This window comes from Anas acuta, chromosome 3 (genome assembly GCF_963932015.1).
Source record: "Anas acuta chromosome 3, bAnaAcu1.1, whole genome shotgun sequence".
In the NCBI taxonomy this organism is placed as follows: Eukaryota; Metazoa; Chordata; class Aves; order Anseriformes; family Anatidae; genus Anas; species Anas acuta.
The window spans coordinates 118,479,261-118,499,661 of record NC_088981.1 but is presented as its reverse complement, the minus strand read 5'-3'; the positions used below and the strand labels follow the sequence as shown (position 1 = coordinate 118,499,661).

The following is a 20,401-nucleotide window of genomic DNA, read 5'->3' as shown; positions in this document are numbered from 1 at the left end:
AAGCAAGACTGGAGCAAGTCGGACGAATAGCCAAAAACTATGATGACGAACAAGTGCATCTGCCATATGAAGAGAGGCTGAAAGAGTTGGGACAGAAGAATCGAGGGGACCTTAACAATGAGTACTGATCCCCGATGGAAGAGAGTAAGAAAACAGAGCCGGACCCTTCTTGGTGTTATCCGGTGAAAGGACCAGAGGTAACGTGACACATGGAAATACAGGAATTCCCCATTAAATATAAAGAAAAACTCTTTCTTATGGTGAGGCTGGTGAAGCACTAGCACCAGTTGCCCAGAGAGGTTGTGGAGTCTCCAGTTTTGGAGATACTCAAAACCTGATCAGAAAAGATCCTGAGCTGCCTGCTCTAGCTGACCCTGCTTTGAGCATAAGAGGTAGATGAGATGGTCTCCAGAGGTCTCTTCCCACCTCAGTTATTCTGTGATTTCTATGACTGTGTTTCTTAGCCAAGTGGAACACTGTTCCATCTTTTCCAGGCTGCACCTTTACAGTTAGGAGCAGAGCAACTCCGGTCTATTTCAGCCCAGGCAAATGTAAGGATGTAAAGTTTCAGTTCCTACATACAGATCAGTTACGTGCTCTTTGGCTGGTCAAAATCTGCTTTCTTGAGCTTCAAATCCTTTCTGGCTCATTCATCACTGATTCCAACAGAATGGGACTGGGAAGTGTAACAATGTGTGGACATTATTTTAGCAGTCAGTTTTGGCTCTCTTATCCTCTCACTAACATAGTGCTCCAGGGAGGGAAGGGAAGAAAAATTGGGCAAGTTCTTCCTTTGATCTCATATTTACCCTTTTTCTATATCCATAATCAGGATGAAAAATCACAGCATGGGAAAAACAAGCTAATAAAATTCTGCATCTCCATGCAGATGATTATTCCTAGCAGTGATGCTGGGTAAGAGAATGACATGCGATACAACATTCCACTTGCACAGTATGAAGTGGGAGGACAGGGACTGTGGCGTGTTGGTTGCTTTCCCTTCTCCAGGAAATTCCTTGAAGATCACTGCCACATGCTGCAATCTGGTCCCTTCATTAAGCCAAAGAATTTCTGCAAGGTGCCTTAGCAAACCCAGGGATAAATCTTCACTGGCAGCATCAACTAAAGATGAACTAGGCTCCAACAGAAGATGCACACTTACCACCATCTTCTTTTTAAGTTGATGACAGTATTTTAATAAATGGCCATCCAGGAGTCACCAAAAGCCAATTTCAGCACATGTAGTATTGAAGTGTTTTCAGCAATTGAAGCTAACCAGAAGTATATATGTCATTACAAAAAAAAAAAAAAGTCACGAGTATTTCCAATTCATGTCATATATCTGACAACATTTAACAACAACAAAATAAAGCCAATGGGAAACACAGGACTAATTTTCATTAATGCTTTGTGTACAAAGAAAAACATGCTCAAAAATGCTGAAAAAATGTTTTGTTGGAGAGAAGACACTGAACATCTGGTTATTTCTGAGAAAAGCAAAAGGGCTCCCTCTGGAGTGGATTCGGAAATTAACACAGGATTCAGATTTTAATAGGTGGGCAGAGAAAATGAACATCAGTAAAAAGTAAATGCATTCTTGTCTCTTGTTAGTTTACTCATCCTGTTTACAATGAGCATACTGGGACTAATTCAAGGAGACTATATCATGATTGAATGATATGGATCCATGCCTAGAATATTAAGTCATTAATTAGTTTTCATGCATGGACTTGCATGTGGCAAAGAGGCAAATTAAGGATACCTGAAGAGACAAGAAAGCTTTCTGAGTATGGAAAGCACTCTAAAGAATCTCTGAGATAATAAATTTTGAAGCCAGCTGAGAATCCACATTTCAACCCTGGATGGTCATGCACAATTCCATAAAAAACTAATGAATACAGTCACCGCTTGTGTACCCACGGCAATCAGCTCAATGTGAAAGTGATAGCGGAATAACTTTAAGGACATACACAAAAACATGCTCTACTGGATAATCATGAAGGCTGCTTTCAAATTCAGATGTGAGAAAGACCCCGCATTCCCGTGGTTTATATACATACAAGCCAATTAACAGAAAATTGTATTTTCATGCAGTAAGAAAAAAAGTTAGATCACCTACAAACTGAAGTCAACTTACTGCCTGTTTTTGCTCTTCTTCCTGTAATCGTTGGCAAAAGAAAAAGGTGAGGAGAGAAACAGGGTAGATTAATTATTGTACTATAAGGGAACATACATACACAAAATCTATAACAGATCCAATGAAAGAACAGAACATGGCAAATCGTAGAAACATCTGTAGACACAAACGGAAACACGGAAGTTAGATGTAACTGTTGTGGTGGGAAAGCAAAGATGTAATTTGTTCCATTCTCAAAAGAAGACTCATCTAAAATGGCCACCAGTATTTGGGAAAGTTGAAAACGTGGAATGGATGTTACTGTGATCTTTGCTTGAAGCAGAACCTGTACTGGTTTCTCTTCCTATCCTAGACTCAGAAATGACTCTCTAGTTGTCCTCAAGACAATTTTACTTTCAGTCTAGAAATACCAGACTACCACCCTCAAAAGTCTGGAAACACCCTTTGAAGTGTGCAATCAATGCAACGCATTTGGTTTCCTGCATGCACAAATCTGCCATCACAAAGACCAAAACTGTCATAACATGAGAGCTAAAATATCACCTTTTTGATCACAGAGTGACCACTAGCACCGGACCTGCAGTGACCTCTGCAGATCAGATTTCAAAAGGGCAAATTAAAGAGTGGCAGGCAATCAGATCTAGAATGGGAGGAGAGAAACTGGGAGACAGAAACACCAAAGATACGGAGTAGGCAAAAAGAGAGAACAATTCCATTGTTGCAATGCAACTACTATCAGTATGGACCACCGCTAATTTGAAAGACCAAAAATAGTGAAATATGGATGAATTTATCAGCTTTTGAGTCATAGAAATGTATGCTATGATCCTCCTGGGCCAGCAGAATCACAGTAACTTCAACTATACATGCCTTTTTGGGTATGAGCAAAATATCATATATTGAGAGTTTCTTTCACAATTCAAATGTTTTCGTAAATGTTGTCCTCACCAGTATAACAATGGGAACACCATTTTGAGCTCTACAGGCTGTTCTGTCATGTGGGCTTGGTTGTGTGGAGGAGCATGGCAGCTGTGGTGGGGTAGCAACAGTGTGCATTAGAAAGATAGGTAGGCAGCAGATTTTTGAGTACTCTTGTGTTTGCAGAATTAGTAATTACAGCTTTTTCAGGGTAACAGTGTGTGTTCCCTCCAACAGTGGCTTTGCATGGAGTGCCAGTGCAGTGAGCAGCAGGACCACTCCCCAGCACATCTCCCCAGAAATTCAGTTCATGGAATCAAAATTCATGGAATAGAAGTTGCTGGCTTTGAATGGAACAGAAGTTCTGACCTTGAGATCTACGAACCCATTTATCCACCTTCCCTCATTTATTTCCTGTCTGAGTAGGACTAACCAGACTCTGTCCCCTAATCTGGAGTAGTTTCTTTTCACTGACCACTACACCAAAATACAAAGATGTGTTCCTGACTGTGCACTGAGGGCACTACAGAGATACACTGGAAGTGACTGCAGAGATGTACAGTAACACATAACCACATCGTTCCACATTTCTGAGCAGATATATTTATATTTATTTTTTCTCCCAAGATGTGGGGTGGTTCAGGTGCACATTTAGGCACTGATGTAGCAGATGTAGGGCATGGTGTCATTGAACCATGAATCAACATCAGCTACGGAGGCCACTGCTGCCCTCCCTCCCCGTTCCCACATGTTTCCAGTTGTTCCTTCTACAAGCACGGGGACTCACAGGACCAGATGGTGAGCCAGGTCAGGGAAAAGATCTTAAATGATCTCCACTCTACAAAAAAGTTGTTAGCTTGAAAAATGAGGCTTTAGCATTAACTACAGATGTGAAAAAAAAAATCTCAAGAGACGTGGAGCTTTGCTAGGAAGAACTGAGCAGTTATTAGATAAATCATCAAATCAGCTAGTGAGGAAATTACCATTGAGGAAATGGAAAAAAGTGATATGGGATATGTCTGCTGAATACCCTTGTAGCTTAAGGCAAAAACCCTGCAAGAAGGCAGACAATCATCACTGCTGACTACTTATTAGAAGGGTGCCAGCTAATGGCACTAGGTGATTAAAGGAGTCTTCAGAAGAAAAGGCAGAAAGGTAAGCCCGCAGCCTGGATGAGGAGAAGATAAAAAGCATTGAAGAGGGGCACTGGTGACACCACTGGCAGATAACTGGCCACTGTGCAGTTGGGGCAGATAAAAGGCCTCTCATGTGCAAGGGTCTGATCCACTTCTGCCTAACTGGAGCTGTCGGGGGACACGAGAGCCATGGGCAGCACCACGGTGGCCACTGCAGGAGCCCTTCAGGCACAAGGCCCTGGTCTTCGCCTCAGCTGCACGTGGGCCTGCTCTCTGGTGTGATCTGCACGTTCACACTGTTGTCACCTCTCATCACCCAGACTGGGATGGCCTTATCCAAGCTGGTGCTTGCTAAGTCTGTATGGTGCTTGGAGGCCGCCTGGGCAGCGCCGTGGGTGCCATCCGAGGAATGCTGCCCAGCGCTAACAGACTGGCCCAGAGTTCAAAGGCTCAAAGGGTTTCAGAGAGCATTGGACAGAGCAGCCAAAACACCACTGATGACACTGTGAAGAGCTGAAGAACCTGAACTCCTCCAGGACAAACCACCCACAGGTGCCTACACCCCAGTACCTGCGGCCTCCTGAGTGCCACAGCACGAAGCGCACCCCGAGGCCAACAACAAATAAATGGTTCAGAAGCAAACACTGTACAAAAAGCAACCCGGGTGCATGTTGCAGCAGTGTGGGCAGATGGCTGTGCTGGCTAACAAACATCAGAGCGGGACACAAATCGTGGGGGTTCGATTGCCCCCTCACACAACCGAGCCAGCTGAGGGCCCCTCTGTGGCTCTGAGGCCGCCATCACAACACGGGTCAGCCCTCACAGCTGCAGGCCCTGCCCCAGCACCATGGGATGAGAACTTGCCTGCACCAAACTTTAAACTGAATATTTTTTTCAGAATGTAGCGAAGTTATAAATGAAAATGAAGGAAAATGCAGAGATAAAAATATGTAACAAAGATGTAAAAAGTCTGTTAAAAATAGTGTTAGATAAATCACCAGAGTAGATTAGAGTGATAACTCCTCTTGCTTTGATCATGGTTCATCTTACCTAACGTACCCATTGAAAACAAAGGCATCCAATATCAATTAATCATCTGGGCTCCTTCTATATTTAATGGAGAAAAATAAACGAACCTCCAGAGAACAACTGTGTCCTTCCAAATGTATGCTTTCCTCTCTCTCCTGTTTACAGAGGGAGCTGAGATACCAGACTTCCAGATCACCAAAGTTAGGCAAGATGAATCCAGCTCTAAATACTGAAATGACGGTGGCATTAAAAATGCAGAAAATATTGTATAAGAAAATGGAAAAAACATAAAAGCTTAACAGCTGATCTAAATTATAAATGAAAACTTTTAAGAGCACCAAATTAGAAGAGTAGCTAAAACTTGAACTAAAAATTCATGTCTGACAGGGCTAAAGCTGCCAGAAAAGAGTCTTTGAAATGAACACAAATACCAGAAACAAAACAAAGCCTCGAGGCAGTGTATATTGGGTCTTGATAGTGATGGTAAAATTCTTAATAGGGGAATAGGAATTAGTATTTCTTTTCTGTGTCTGAGTCATAGGAGGACACTGTACTTTCCCCTTGTAGTTTCCGTCAGCAAAGAGTGAAACACTTTCCACCAATAATGGGAAAACGTGTTAAAAGAGTATCTACTAGAAATACTATTTTTAGATCAATAGGCCTGGGCAGCTTGCAGCCAAAACTCTTACAGTAATTGCATGAGGAGTTATCTGGTCCAGTTAAAGCAATTTTTAACAGATCCTAGAAGGGACCAAGGACTGGGTTGTGCTGTCTTGCACTGATATTCAAAAAGGGAGATAAGACAACACAATTAAGTATAAACATCTTGCCGTATCATTAATTGACTCAAAGTAACAGAAATGCTGATACAAGACTCAACTAATAAGTAATGTATGAAGCTTTAGAGCTTCATGGAAAATAGGTCTTGCCAAATAAATCTGATTTTGTTATTTGAATGTATTACAAGTTTGGCTTCTACAGGAACTGCACAGATGTAATATATTTTCATATGAGGAAATTTAATTGTGACATTCTCGTTAACCAGTTAGCACTATACAAAACAAACAAAGCACGTTACATGGAGTAAGAACAGGATAACTGACAGAATTCAAAAAGCTGTCATTTGTGCAGAAAGGCACAAAAAGGAAAATAGCAATGAAGAATAATAAAACTACTCTTGTAACACCCTGTATAGCGTTGCTTAGAGTCAGAGAAGAAATTAACGTACAGTTTGCTTTTGCCCAATTTAAAAAATACTATTAAATATCAGCAGAAGGCAAATAAAATCATAAAAAAAAAGACTGAAAGTGCAGTATTATGAAAAACTCAGCAGAACTCTACCTGTCCAAAGAAGATTGAGGAGTGCTGTCAGTGTGAGGAGTAAATATCTGCACAGGGTAGAAAACAGGGACACTAAGAACTCCTTGATTTAATGGAGGAAGAACCACATGTACCAGAGCCCATGTGTGCAAACTGAAGCTAAATACATTAAAACTCAAAATAAGGTATACATTTTTAACTGTGCAAGCAAATTTGCATTGGCAGTGGATTTTCCATTTTTGATTTCATCAGTTCAGGAACAGATGTCTTTCTGGAAGATGCTTTCATCAAAGACAAGCTGGCAGGCTCCATATAGAGCTAATAAGGGGGAAATTCAAAGACTCATATTATGCAACATGTAAAACTAAATAATTATAACAGTCACAGGCTTATAGGATAACTCAGGTTGGAAGGGACCTCAGGAGGTCTCTAGTCCAACCTCCTACTCAGGACAGTAATCTCAGACCAGGTTGCTCTGAGCTCTGTCCCCTTGGGCCTTGAAAACCTCCAAGGATGGCGATGGCACAGCCCCTCTGGGCACCTGCTGCACTGCTTCATCATTCTCCTGGGGAAGAAGTTCTTCCTTAGATCCACTCCTACTTGCCCTTAGTTTTTTAGCAATTTTGGAAACTGGGGAAGTTAATTAAAAGACAATAGTTTCATAAATGAAAAGTCTAGTAAGAGACGGCTTCTAAACTAACCTTCTGTGTAATACTGCCTAGCAATGTCATTAAAATTTTCTGGCAAGCTTGTAATTTCTGGTAGAAGTGGACTGCATGTTCAAAGTTAACAAATGGGTCCTAAAAACATGGGTTTATCAGACGGGGGTCAGTTATGGTTCCCTTCCCCCTCCTGCGATGCCCTTTCCTCCCTCCTCCATCTCCCCAGTTGCAATGCTGCCACCGGTGCCCACGTGCTCCCTTTGCTCTGCAGTATCCTGCTGCAGCCTCTGCTCTCCTCACCAGTGAGTTACTGATATCAGCATCTGCTGCTGCTCCACACAACGCCACGCTCCCTTGTCCAAGCAGCTGAGCAAGAGGCTGCACACACCGTTCGGGCAGTCAGGAGTTGGGAACATGATGGACAGTAGAGCACGGCGTCAATTCACCCGTGGCTAGGGGACAGATGAAGTTTTGCAGGCTGCTTGTAGAGGTTCCAAGTAGTGCACCTCTCTTAGTCCACCTTGCCTTCAAGGCTTTCAAGGTGGAAGAGCAGAAAGTCAGGCCGGATGACAGAACAGCCACTCAACCCAATGGAGATGACAGCATTCACACCAGGTCGTGTTTGGGAGGATTCATGTCTGAAGGCTCACGAGTGCTTTGAAAACAGTAGGGGCTACAGAAAAACATGCACCAGAGCTTATCACCACCTTAAAGCAAAATATCTGTGCTGATTGTGTGTGCAAGATAACGCCTAAAATGCTAAGGCTGTGGTCATCTCAACCACAAAGAATCAAACCAGTTCTGATGCAACAACTTTTTGTACTTTTTGAAATTCGTAATTCAGTTTTGGATGCCCATCTTCAGAAACTCACACGGGATTAGGGTCTGCAGAAGTCAAGCTGAATTTAGCAAATTATTATCTTCAATATTTTTAGAAGACGGATGTTAACTGTCTGAGCGGAAAAAAAAATTACAGTGTGCAGAACCACTGGCATAAAAAAATACCTCCCAAATATTAATTCTAGCCATGTGCTCATCTGCACAGGGAAGCTAAAAAAAACAACAGCAACAAAAAAAACAACAGCTACCTCCAAAGGGTATTTGATCATAGCCTTGTATGCACATTCTTATTCCAGAATACAAGTGAGTTATATTATGTATTGAGTGTTTTGAAGAAAAGAGTGACTGAACTTCAGGTTTATATACTATGTGAATTAACTATCATTTTCAAGTGCAGACAAGCTCTACGTTTTTCTAGAAGTATCAAGAGGTGCCTATAGCTAAACCATAAAACCCTGTGCTTTTCCTGTCACTGTAACTGCTGTGATCCCTCTCCCATTTCTTCCACTGTGTATTGCATCTTTGTTGCATCTTAGACCAAAAACTCTTTGAATAAGGACAATGTTTTCCCATTCATTTTATGGAATGAGGCTCTTGTCCAGTTTAAAGAATTGAAAGAAAAAACACACGGTAATATTTCAAACTTTGGTAATTAACCATGAGCTCAATCCTGGCAGAATGCTATGAAAAGAATAATGGACCCTCAACAGAAATCCAAACAATATCATGCAATACAGACCAGAACCAACACCATCATCACACAAATCATCTACAATCATCGAAGGTTACTGTAGTAGTGCTTGGTGAAACACTGCCATGCCACTGGGGAGTCATATTCTGTACTACAGCAACTATAGTTTCCTGTTTATTTTCCAGTTAAATTCAGAAGAACTGAATTGTTACCCAGAACAGCATGTAGATTATTACCAAATCTAATTCTTCTCCAAAACCTTCCTATTCTTACATGTTCTTGATATTTTAACGAAAAGAGCAGCATACGAACCTGAAATCTCATTAACCATCTGCACCAATATGCAGAGCCAGTAAGGAAATGACTTTTTGTGAATTCCTTGTATTCTATATGAAGTATTTATAATGGTAAAAACAGCAAAGCAGGAATCTCAGAACGGCAATAGTGAATTCCAGACCTGTGGGAGAGAAGGATGCACTGCGTTTCTGACATGAAATGGCTTACTTTGAGCAGTTTCATCAGCCCTTCAAGCTGCACCATCAGTTCTCTTCTGCTTTCTTGCAGTGCAGACATCCTCTGTTCCAGTTCATCCTTTCTCTGCCTGTTCAGGTTATATGAAAGAAAAATTCAGAAAATAAACTTTGGGTATTTCAAAACCACGTCAGGAAATTCAGATATAACTGCTTTTTGTCACTCCCCCCTATTTCCAATTTATAAAAATATTGCAAAATACTGTACAATGACCATGAAACCTAAATACAAAAATCATGCTTTTCACTTAAAATCCAGAAATCTACAGTTAACATCTTGGTAGTAGGAAGCTTTTTTCAAAAGCACTGTATTTTGAGAAAAAAAGCCAGCTTCCTTTTAAGAACACTCTTAACGTCAGAGCCAGGCATCCTGCAGAGCTTTCAGACAAGTAAGAATGAACTATGGGAGGGAAGAAAGAAAAAAAAAAAAAAAAAAGAGGAGAAAAGGCTGCAGATGTTTGGAAAGGAAAAGCACTGGGCTATCACCTATCTGGATGGAGACTCGGCAGAGCTATTTCTGTCCAGCAGGGTGACGTATGATCTTTGACACATTTGTTCTATTCTACCAGAACCCATGTAACAAGAATAGGAGGCAATAAGTGTCTTTCCCTCTCCTTGGCATCAAAAAACCACCGCATTTCTACAGATGCCTATCTGCGGGAGATCTAAGGAAATATGACCGTATGGTTCGTTTTTATATTTAAAAAAAACACAAAGAAGTAACTAATACAAAGAGAAATTCAAAGACGAACTGTCAACACGTCCGAAGTTCAGTATCTTGTATGATTTAAAAAATGCTGGACCCCACAAATCACAAACTTGGGAATAATAAATAACTGTAAGAAAAAGCAGATGAGGAAGGCTTATCTAGTCTTTGACAGTTATTTTTGTGGACATAATAATGTCTTCCTCCAAAGTTAAAGGCACCACATATTGAAGACTGAATTTTTAAATGCCTTAGATCTTATCTGTACTCTTACATGATGTACAACGGATAAATCGTTCTGGGAATTTTAATAACCAACAGGTTTTAGAAGCACCAATTGGACTTCAGAATCCAGAACTGAAACAGGCCTCTTATCAGACGGAATGGATCTGTTGAGTATGGCTTGCTGTTATTGTAGTGACTGTGGATACAGCAAGCATTCACCCCAACCAGGAAACTGTTAAGGCTGCATTACAGAATTAACCAGTTTCTATACAGATTCTTCAAAGAACAGAACATTATGAGTACTATAGAATGATTAGCTATTCATGGTATCTTTAAACTCTTTTTGTGTTTTTATTAATGTGGTTATTAAATGCCCCCCCCCAAATATATATAGATAAAAAAACAACGAGGCACTGAAGAGATGATAATATGTCACCTGGAATCACAGAACCAGAGAATCATTTAGGTTGGAAGAGACCTCCAAGATCACTGATCCAACCTCTGACCTAACACTAACAGTCCCCACTAAACCATATCCCTAAGCTCTACATCTAAACGTCTTTTGAAGACCCCCAGGGATGGTGACTCCACCACCTCCCTGGGCAGCCCATCCCAATGCCTAACAACCCTTTCCATAAAGAAGTTCTTCCTAATATCCAACCTAAACCTCCCCTGGTGCAACTTTAGCCCATTCCCCCTTGTTCTGTCACCAGGCACGTGGGAGAACAGACCAAGCCCTGCCTTGCTACAGGCTCCTACGTTAAAAAAGCATGATAAACATAGCTCTGTATGTTTATATTGTCCCTTTTCCATAGATCAGTTCAAATTCTGTAGCTTTTTATTCTATAGTTATTTAATAGAACATTCTGGTAAACAATTACAAATAATGTAAAAATCAACATATTGAATATGTGCAGCTCTCCAAATGGAATTGTTAATTAAGAATCAACATCATTGTGTGTATCAGATTTTGGTTGATGTTCTTTTTTTTCTTTTTATTTCATTTCAGGGAAGAAAAAAAGAGGAACTGTTTGTCAATGACAAAAGGTGTTAAATGTTATAGGATAAAAATGACAGGTCAGTCTCTAGAGACAGAAACGGAGAGATGCAGTTTGAGTCATATGCCTGGAACAAACTGATCCATGGCACCTGTGTATAAATGAGCATCCCGAGCACATGCAAGCAGAAGAAACTAAGAACAACAGGACAGAAATGTGTAAGATGACAGATGCAGCCTTACTTCATCCAAGGTTACCTTTGCCAACAATGTGGTAGAGCTGACTCATCCTGATGGGCTGTGTTGTCTGCAAATTTTTAAACCTGTGACAAGCTGATTTTCCACGGATTAACTTTTTCTTGCCTTCATACATGCAATTGAGATGATTTGGTAATGTGTGCTTAAATGTTATTGAAAAGGCACTGCTCACACAGGCCTGGAGAAGGGCTCCTGGGGGTCCGTGACTTGGTGAGTACGTTGCCATCCCAGCTAACCCAATTGTGAACTTCCAGTGTGATGCTATGCAGTCAAGAAAATTAATGTGTGCTTTGAATTTATTAATGAGAGGGATGTGTGGTGCTAAGAAAGCTAACATTAGTTCTATCTATAGCACCAGTGACTACTTAGGAGACACTGCAGCCAGCCCTGCAGCTTATATATAGAAGAGATGCAGAGGACTTGAGAAAAACTTGACAGCAAGCTGGAGATCTGGCAAACCTGCTGTATGGAGAGACTGAAGAAGTTCACAGAATCACAGAATGCTAGAATGAGGTTGAAAGGGACCTCTGGTTCCAAGTAGACCTCCTCTGAGGTCTCCCCTCAGTCTTCTCTTTTCCAGGCTGACCAGGCCCAGCTCTCTCAGCCTGTTCTTGTGTGACAGGTGCTCCAGGCCCCTCAGCATCTTCACAGCCCTCCTCCAGTAGTTCTATGTCCCTCCAGTACTGGGGAGCCCAGAACTGGGCACAACACTCCAGGTAAGGCCTCAGCAGGGCTGAGCAGAGGGGCAGGATCACCTCCCTTGACCTGTTGGCTCTTGACTCTTCCGAATGTACCCCAGGTTAACGTGGCCTCCTTGGCCACAAGGGCACATTGCTGACCCACGGCCAGCCTGCTGTCCACCAGGACCCCCAGGTCCCTCTCTGCAGAGCTGCTCTCCAGCAGGTCATTCCCAGCCTGTACTGGTGCTTGGGGTTATTCCTCCCTAGGTGCAGGGCCCTGCACTTGCCCTTGTTGAGCTTCATGAGGTTCCTCTCGGCCCATCCCTCCAGCCTGTTGAGGTCATTCAAGTCATTTATTCAGGGAGAGATGAAGAAGGGAAGGAGTCAAAATCTCTAAGAACTTGCATTCAGACAGGAATTTTGAAAAAGATCTCTTTGTCTCAGCAGACAAAAGCACAGAAAAGACAAGGTTTGGAAAATGGCACTAGGCATACGAAGGTTAGAAATAACATGCACAATCCTAGCCCACTGAGCACAGACAAAGCACAGAAGCTAACTGACGAGCACGCGAACAGGATGAGGGGATGTGGTATTCTCTCCATCTCTAAAACAAAACTCAAATGTCTGCCTGAAATGAAATTCTTTACTCTAACCACTAAGGGCAGTGAGGCCCTGGTGCAGGCTGCCCCAGGAGCTGGGGGTGCCCCATCCCTGGGGGTGCCCAAGGCCAGCCTGGATGGGGCTGGGGGCAACCTGGGTGGTAGAAGGTGTCCCTGCCATGGCAGGGGATGGAATTGGATGATTTTTAAGGTCCCTTTGAACCCAAACCATTCTGTGATTCTATGAAAGGCATCACGAAACTGGAAGCTCTTACTGCTCTTGAGATTATTGCCTCACTTCAAGAAACATGTGCTTTATCTGTGGTCTGAACGTGCCTTGTTTCCAATTTAAGCTCTTGGTGCCTATTACATCTTTCTCTGTTGGATCAAACAGCATATCAAGTTGCCTCGCAATATCCTTTTTTCCAGCTCTTGCATAACATTTGTTGATATCTTCTGCTTCCTCCCCAGTTTTTAAACATTTAAAGAATACACACATAGCTATGTAAAGCACATAGCTAGAAAATCTCTGCTCTGTTATCATTAGATAAAAGAATGAAAATACCAGTGAGATATGAAATGTACCATACTGTAGCACATTCTGTATGAAAAAGTAACGACAGAATTTGAAAGCTTTAAGTTTTGCCGTATGGGACCAGATTATACTCTGCAGACACCACCTTCAGTTGCAGCAGCTCCGTTACAATAACACTGCAGTTCATGGAAAACCTTTAAGCATTAGTGGGAAGCACAACAACTTTGCTATTTCCTAAGTGGACAGAAAAAAAAAATTACCCCAGCAAATAAAATACAATGTAGTTTTCAAAGAGCTGTTGCTGCCAAGAGCTCAAATTTTAAAATGTACTTTAGATTACAAACACCACTTTTGAAGGTTAAGCTATGAAATTAACTAGCAATGGAAGATGAAATAAAATATAGCCAGAGAATACACTTGTGACTATCCAAACTCTGAAACATTTTATTCTATAAATACTGACAATTTCTCCATTACTTAAAAATGTAACCTTGAAGAGGCTTTCAAGATCTTTCTCCAGCTGTGGCTGTGTGTCTTAATATTTGTAGGTATGAATTTTCATAGTTTCAGTGATTAATCAAATAACTGACACTTATCTTCAACTCCACCCTTTTGTACAATACGTATAAAGCAGTTAAAATATTTTTCAGTGTTTCTTCTCTGCAAACAGTTTTCTGAACTATACAAAGAATTCATTTTCAGAGACTTTTATTTACGTCTAAATCCACTTATAAAAGAACAAATTCTAATATGCTGTCAGTCGTCAGAATTCAGCAGTTCAAAGTAAACATTAGGGTTATTGAAGATACGCTGCTGTTATGCCATCCAGGATAACATTTAGCATTGTCTGTGCTACAGAGCAGACCACATGGGCTGATCAGCCACGGTACCAAATGCAGACAAGCTTTTAGATATTGCTTTTACCGTAGAAGCCTGAGTTCAGCCAGTAAAGTTGGGTTCTGCTGGGCTTTCTCGGGTGTGGGCTGCGAGGCTTGTTCATGCTCCAGTCTCAGACGCTGAATTTCTTGGAGTATCTCTCTATATCAGCGATAGGAGAGATTAAAGAGGAATAGGGTCAGCCTTTACACTGCTCTTAAAATACTGTTATAACCCTTCAAGCACTCTTTCTGTCAGTCTCCGGTCTAAGCACTCAGTTTTGTTCACATATGACTGGCACAGACTCAAATCCAAGACAGGTAAGTTAGCGCAGTCCTACAAATTGCTGTAATACACACAGAACGTTTATTACTTAAGTAATAAGACGCATGAAATTGCTCGTGTGCCATATGCTGGCAAGGTCTCTTCAAAACCTTTTTGTGTGCAGTGGGCTAAGGGACTGCTCTAAGAGGAAGCAGCTCCATTTTCAGCACCACCCGCTCTTGCACATATTCCATCAGAAGGGCTCTGAAGCAGCGGCACCGGCAGCAGGGCTGGAGCTGGTTGGCCTCCCACTCAGCCTCGCGAGGCTCCTGGCAGGCAGCAGGAGTAAGCCAAGCACCAGCTCCTGGCCATATCAGCTCATAGGAACAGAGATGAGCTGCCCCGAGGCTTCACAAAGGGAAGGCAAGCAGCTAGCAGCCGCAGCGCCGCACGTGCTCCCTGCTGTGGGTAGGAGATGCATCCCTTGCGGCTCAGCACTCATTTATTACCAGAGAAATAAAATCTTTCTGATCTGAGAGTGAAGATTACAATCTCTAAATCTCTCCCCCTTGCTCTTTCTTTAAGCTGCTCTCCTTATGAAGTTTCATAACAGCACTGATTTAGATCTCCCTTATCTGTGATCTTAATGAATAATTTCAAATACCTGCAGGCTCTCTTGGTAGCGTACTAAAACTATGACACTCACATGGTACAAGGATCAAGGTACACAAACTCTCCAGGAACTGGGACTCCTCCAAATGAACCTTACTAAATCTATTTACCTGGTCTGCTGAGGCTGCCTTGGCAATTCTCAAGGCCCAAGGGCCATGCAAGCCCACGTACCCAGCACAGGGAGACCCGGGTGTAGCTGTGAGGCCAGCACAGCACTGGGACCCCGAGGGGACTTGCTGGCTTCTGCAACTGCTCAACAGCTTGCTTTTCAGAACAGCACCCCCTTACTTTCTTTTAGGCAGAGGGACATGAACTTGGTGTGTGGGTGGTGAAGAAGGTAAGTGCAAATGCAGCATTACAACAGTTATCTCTTAACAGCCCCTCTGGAACAAGAGGAGGAAATCAGCTCCTACAGTCCATCTCCTATTTTTTTTCAGACCTCCTAATTTCCTCAGACTCTTTTGTCTTCCAGCAAAAGGAAAAAAATCCTCATTTTTCCCAACTTATATTTATCCACCGCAGCCTTTCAACCTGCCTGCTCTACTACATAGCTGATTTATTTTCCTGCTGCCACCTGAATGGCTTACCCAGCTGTGATGTTTGCTGGGTTTGCTTGGGCAGCAATACTGATCCTTGGTATTGGTTAAGATGATTTCAAGAAGATCAGTTAAAAAGATCAACCTGCTCCCTGAGGAATAAATAATAGCACTGCAGCTGCATCAGCATGGTGCTAATTGGTTAATGAGGGAGCTACACCCTTCAACAAAAGATCTAGGAAAACAATCTGGTTAATATAATACAAACAGTTAAAAACAACAAAGCATAGGATTAAAGGCTTTTCTCTCCTCAAATGTTGCTCCTTAAACAATACTGATCAAAGCTTGGTTTTTACCTGTTTTTGTTTTCCAGCTCTGCTATCAGCTGTCTTTGTTGTTTATTGGCATCAAAGTTGAAACCCAGGTCTGTTGGTGGGCGAGGCTGGTGGATGGAGAACAGAGAAAAATTAAACACAGTATTCATTACCTGTTAACCACATATGACACTGTTTGGATCCAGTCCCATGTTTCCTGACTGCCACAGTACAATACTAACAGCCCAGATTGCAAAGCTATTAAAAAAGCTGTGCTGAGCTGGACTACTGGGGCACATCTGATCACGGTGTCTCAGAAATACTGCTTTAGGACTCATGAAATCATAGGACTCTGGCTATGGGTACCTCTGCCTACGCTATGAATCATCTGTTAACACCATCAGTCTGAGGAATTTTATTTGCCATTTTTTAAAAGACCTTCTGAAAAAAATACAGCATACCTACCTGTTCTTAAAGCACAGACAGGCTTCCCTGGGAAGAGACGCAGTTACACCTTCTATCATAAAGTCTTTTAGTGAAACATTGACCTTCCGTTATGTCAGTGAGTGAAGAAAAGTTAAAATAACTTACAGCTAGGGTCAGGATACCTATACCATTGTCGAACATCAGAACACACTGCTGATGGCGTGACTAACTCCTGTTCTCCATTTTTTTCTTATAATACACTGGCACAATGTAGTGTCATTAATGCTTAGAAATAGTTTGACAGAAATATCTTTACAGCAAGGTCTTCAAACAGCTTCAGCAGCAAGCTGATACCAATTTCTCGTGCTTTCTCTAGGTCCAGTTTCTCCCCTTCTTCCAATTCATCAACTCAGCAGTGACGCTGGGGTTAAATGAAGTCTTCCAGTGCTGTTAGCTTTTGTGGATTCAACGATAACTAAACGGGAATCAAGGTTCACTGCCTCTTTGTGTTCGGCACACTTTTCACCAGCAGCCATCACCTGAGAAAAGCACTGTGCAATTAAACAAGGATTTGTGTTTTGTGGGAGAACCTGTTAGCAGCAGGGCTGCGGGATGAAGAAGCTGGTTACAAGGACCAAGAATGGTTGGTCCTGGTTGTCCTGGCTCAGTGCATTTCTCCAGTGGAATCCTAAGATGCTGCTTAGGAGGTCCCACGCAACTCAAAACCATCCTGGCCATTAGACACAAGAAGTTCTCCTCGGGAGAACTTGGAGCTGGGGAGACATCTTTTGCTGAGGACAAGTCTCCATGGCTGAGGAACAGCCATGATGATGGCCTCTGATCTCCTTACTCTGGCTGTCTTTGGCTCCAGCATAGACAGGATTCACTCATTTTGGCAGTGCAGATGACTAAGGCCATAGTGCTGTATTTATTACCACATTTTTGGGAAATGGGGTGTCAGTATCCCCAGAAGTGTGCTACTGGAGGAGATGCTGCGAGCGCTGCCAACCCACCCAACAGTGGGTGTGTGCTGGGACCGGAGCGGGGAGAAGGACCTCGCAGTTCAACTCTGAGCTCGTCACATTGACGAAATTACCACAAGGATGCCTCAGCTGTGGCCAAACAGTCCAGAAGTGGGCAAAGGGTGCCTGGCAGTCACCGTGCCTCTGGTGGCAGAAGGACAAAGGCGCCGCGCAGCAGCTGTGCCGAGCGGCAGATCTCCGGGGCTTTGTCGAGAGCCCTGAGTTTCGGCGCTCTGATTTTGCCTTTTCATTCTCATTTGATCTCAAGATTTCAGAGATTTTTTACCACAGCGTTTTCAGAAAGACCTCAGGTTGGGTTCCTGGTTTGAGAAAACACTTTCACAACCACTTCCGGAAAGTATTTGGTAAAAAATACAGCAGATGGATGAAGGGCTCGGCATCCACCGCTGCTTCCACAAGGCGGGCAGTGGCAGCCCCAGGACAGAGGGGGCACACACCGCTACGCTTTGGGCTGTTTCACCATGCACACCTGGACACAACCATGACCAGACTTTGGCTGAAGCATGGAGAGCTCTCTCCTTGGGTGACATGACACCCACGTGGTGGGGAGGTCTGTGTGTGGTAAGTGAGCCTTGATCGAGTGACACGACTACAAGCCGGTCTTCTGCGCTTTCCTGAGCGATCTGATGGCTAATTCAGGAGTTTCCTAATGACGTGGAAATTGTCAGTGTGAAAGCTGCTGGGTAAGGCAGGGCCCGGGCAAGAAGAACCAAACCAGCTTGAGAGTTAAAACAAACAGCGTGAGAAAATAAAACGTGACTACCAGAGAAAGCTCAGTGCAGAAGCCCCGTCCCCTTGGTGGCAGGGTCAGAAAGGGCCCTCTCCATCGGCAGCCGGGGGGCCGAGGAGCCAGAACAAGGCCGCGATGTTCAGGCGGTGCTGGGGCCTCCACTGTAGGCAGCAGCACTGCCACCATGATGTCCTTTCTGAGGTGACCTCTCTGTGAGACCTCTGTCCTGTGCTGATGGCACCTGCTATGACTGGCTGGTTCCCCCAAAATGGTGAGTCACACCACTGATATCCTGTGGTGTCCCCGTGTCCCGCTGCCGGCAGGACAAGCGCAGGCGACGTGCTTCACCTGCAGCCTCCTCTGGGGCTCCTGGGGCTCCTTCTGAGGCACAGGAAACTTTGTTCTGCCACGAAGTAGCACTGTGCCTATGGAAACAGCCTCGCCCTTCATCCCTTTCTTCAGAAATGCCGCCCAAAGCCTGAAATCACCCTCATGACCTAAAGTTCTCAAGCCCTCAGGAGCAAAGACGAGACTGCAGAGGAACCTGAGCCTATATTTGATGTCACTGTCCCATTTCACCTGCACGGTCTCCGAGAGGAGGCGCATCCCACATGCTGCTTGCTCAAATGTCACAAGCCGAGAGGTCATTTGGAAACTGTGCAGTGCACATTTTGTATGATAGTTCAGTATTTTCTTATTTGTTCTATTGCTTCCAAGAGTCTAGTTATGTTTTAAATATAACTGGCACCCACCAGACCAGGTTGCTCCAAGCCCCATCCAGCCTGGCCTTGAACACCTCCAGGGATGGGGCACCCACAGCTTCTCTGGGCAACTGGTGACAGGGCCTCACCGCCTTCATAGTTAAGAATTTCTTCCTTACGCCTAATCTAAACCTACACTCTTAGTTTAAAGCCATTCCCCCTTGTTCCATCACCCCACTCCCTGACAGAGCCCCTCCCCAGCTCTCCTGCAGCCCCCTTTAGGCACTGTCAGGCCGCTGTGAGGTCTCCCCGGAGCCTTCTCTTCTCCAGGCTGAACAACCCCAACTCCCTCAGCCTGTCTGTAGGAGAGGTGCCCCAGCCCCTGGAACATCTCTGTGGCCTCTTCTGGACCCATTCTGTGTCCTTGTGCTGGGGACCCCAGAGCTGAATGCAGTAAGTGTACATCATCCAGCTGCGTGTGAATACCTCCATGGAAAGAAACTCCACAACCTGTAGGGGCGAACTGTTCCAGTGTTTTAGCACCCTTGCCATTTGGAACCGTTTTCTCCTGTTTAAATGAAATCGATCTCATGTCCATTGCCCTTCTGAAGGCACCACCGAAAAAAGTCTGGCTCTGTCAGCTGACTTGCCACCATCATGCAGAAATAGATAATACGACTCATACGAGTCTTCTCAAGGCTAAAGAAACCCAGAAAAAAATCTGGCTGCCAATTGTTCACCAACATCTAAACCTCCCAAGTCCTCGAATGGCATCTGATGCTCAGCCTGAACATTTGCAAAGGGGATTTCTGTGCTGGTGGCTTAAAAAGCACCAGGCAGAGGCACTGGAATTTGATCACCCACATTAGCAGATATTTAGTATGGCCCCTGACATATTTTTAGCCCAGCCTAACTATCTCTCTGAGAAATTCTCAGCATGGTTTGGGATTTACCTTAAGCTGAGAACCATCTGCAACAGGTGGTTTGTAGCAGCTGCACTGTTCGGGTGGGTGAGAGAGCTCAGTATTACAGATGCGGGCACTAGAAGTGTGATAAGTATGCTATACACAAAGCCTAAGTGTCTATTGTACGCTCAGGAGTGCTCCGATCTTGAGAAATCACACTTATCTCTCACCTAATCTGTGTTACATCGTGAACTCAGGAGAAGAAGAGTCTACATTCTTGCATACCCAGAAAGTAAGAGTATCAGAGCGCCATGGACAGCACTGAGCCTGTTAGAAAAAACAACAGAGACAAAGGTCTAATTGCTAGTGTGCTTGTCCAGAAAATGTCTGACAATTCTAAATATATCTGACCTTGACTGGGTAATAAGACACAGCTCCGGTGCCAGCCTCCCTAATGAACAGGCATCCTGGGAGGCCGCACGCTCCATCCTTCCTGCCAGCAGGAGTGCAAGGTGCAGCCTCGCGCCTGAGAGCACCCCTGGGATTCCTATTTGTGCTCTCTGGGTTAGGCTTTATATAAAACAACAACAAAAAAACAAACACGATGGTCTAATATTAAAAAAACTTTAACTGTCCAGGACATGTAATTTACAAGCTTGGGATAAAAACTC

General features: G+C 43.5%; 1 protein-coding gene across 14 annotated transcripts in view; it reads right to left on the bottom strand.

The window, feature by feature from the left end:
• Window positions 1-20,401, bottom strand: part of DTNB (dystrobrevin beta) — a 192,365-nt gene that overhangs the window by 51,653 nt on the left and 120,311 nt on the right. For 12 of the 14 annotated variants that reach the window (XM_068679116.1, XM_068679115.1, XM_068679126.1 and 9 more), the window contains 4 exons: window positions 15,968-16,053; window positions 14,188-14,301; window positions 9,238-9,334; window positions 2,138-2,158 (listed from right to left, as the gene is read on the bottom strand). In XM_068679116.1, the coding sequence (XP_068535217.1) occupies window positions 2,138-2,158; window positions 9,238-9,334; window positions 14,188-14,301; window positions 15,968-16,053 (318 nt within the window). The remainder of the gene's footprint in view (window positions 1-2,137; window positions 2,159-9,237; window positions 9,335-14,187; window positions 14,302-15,967; window positions 16,054-20,401) is intronic. The other 2 variants (XM_068679120.1, XM_068679124.1) reach the window with 1 other exon arrangement.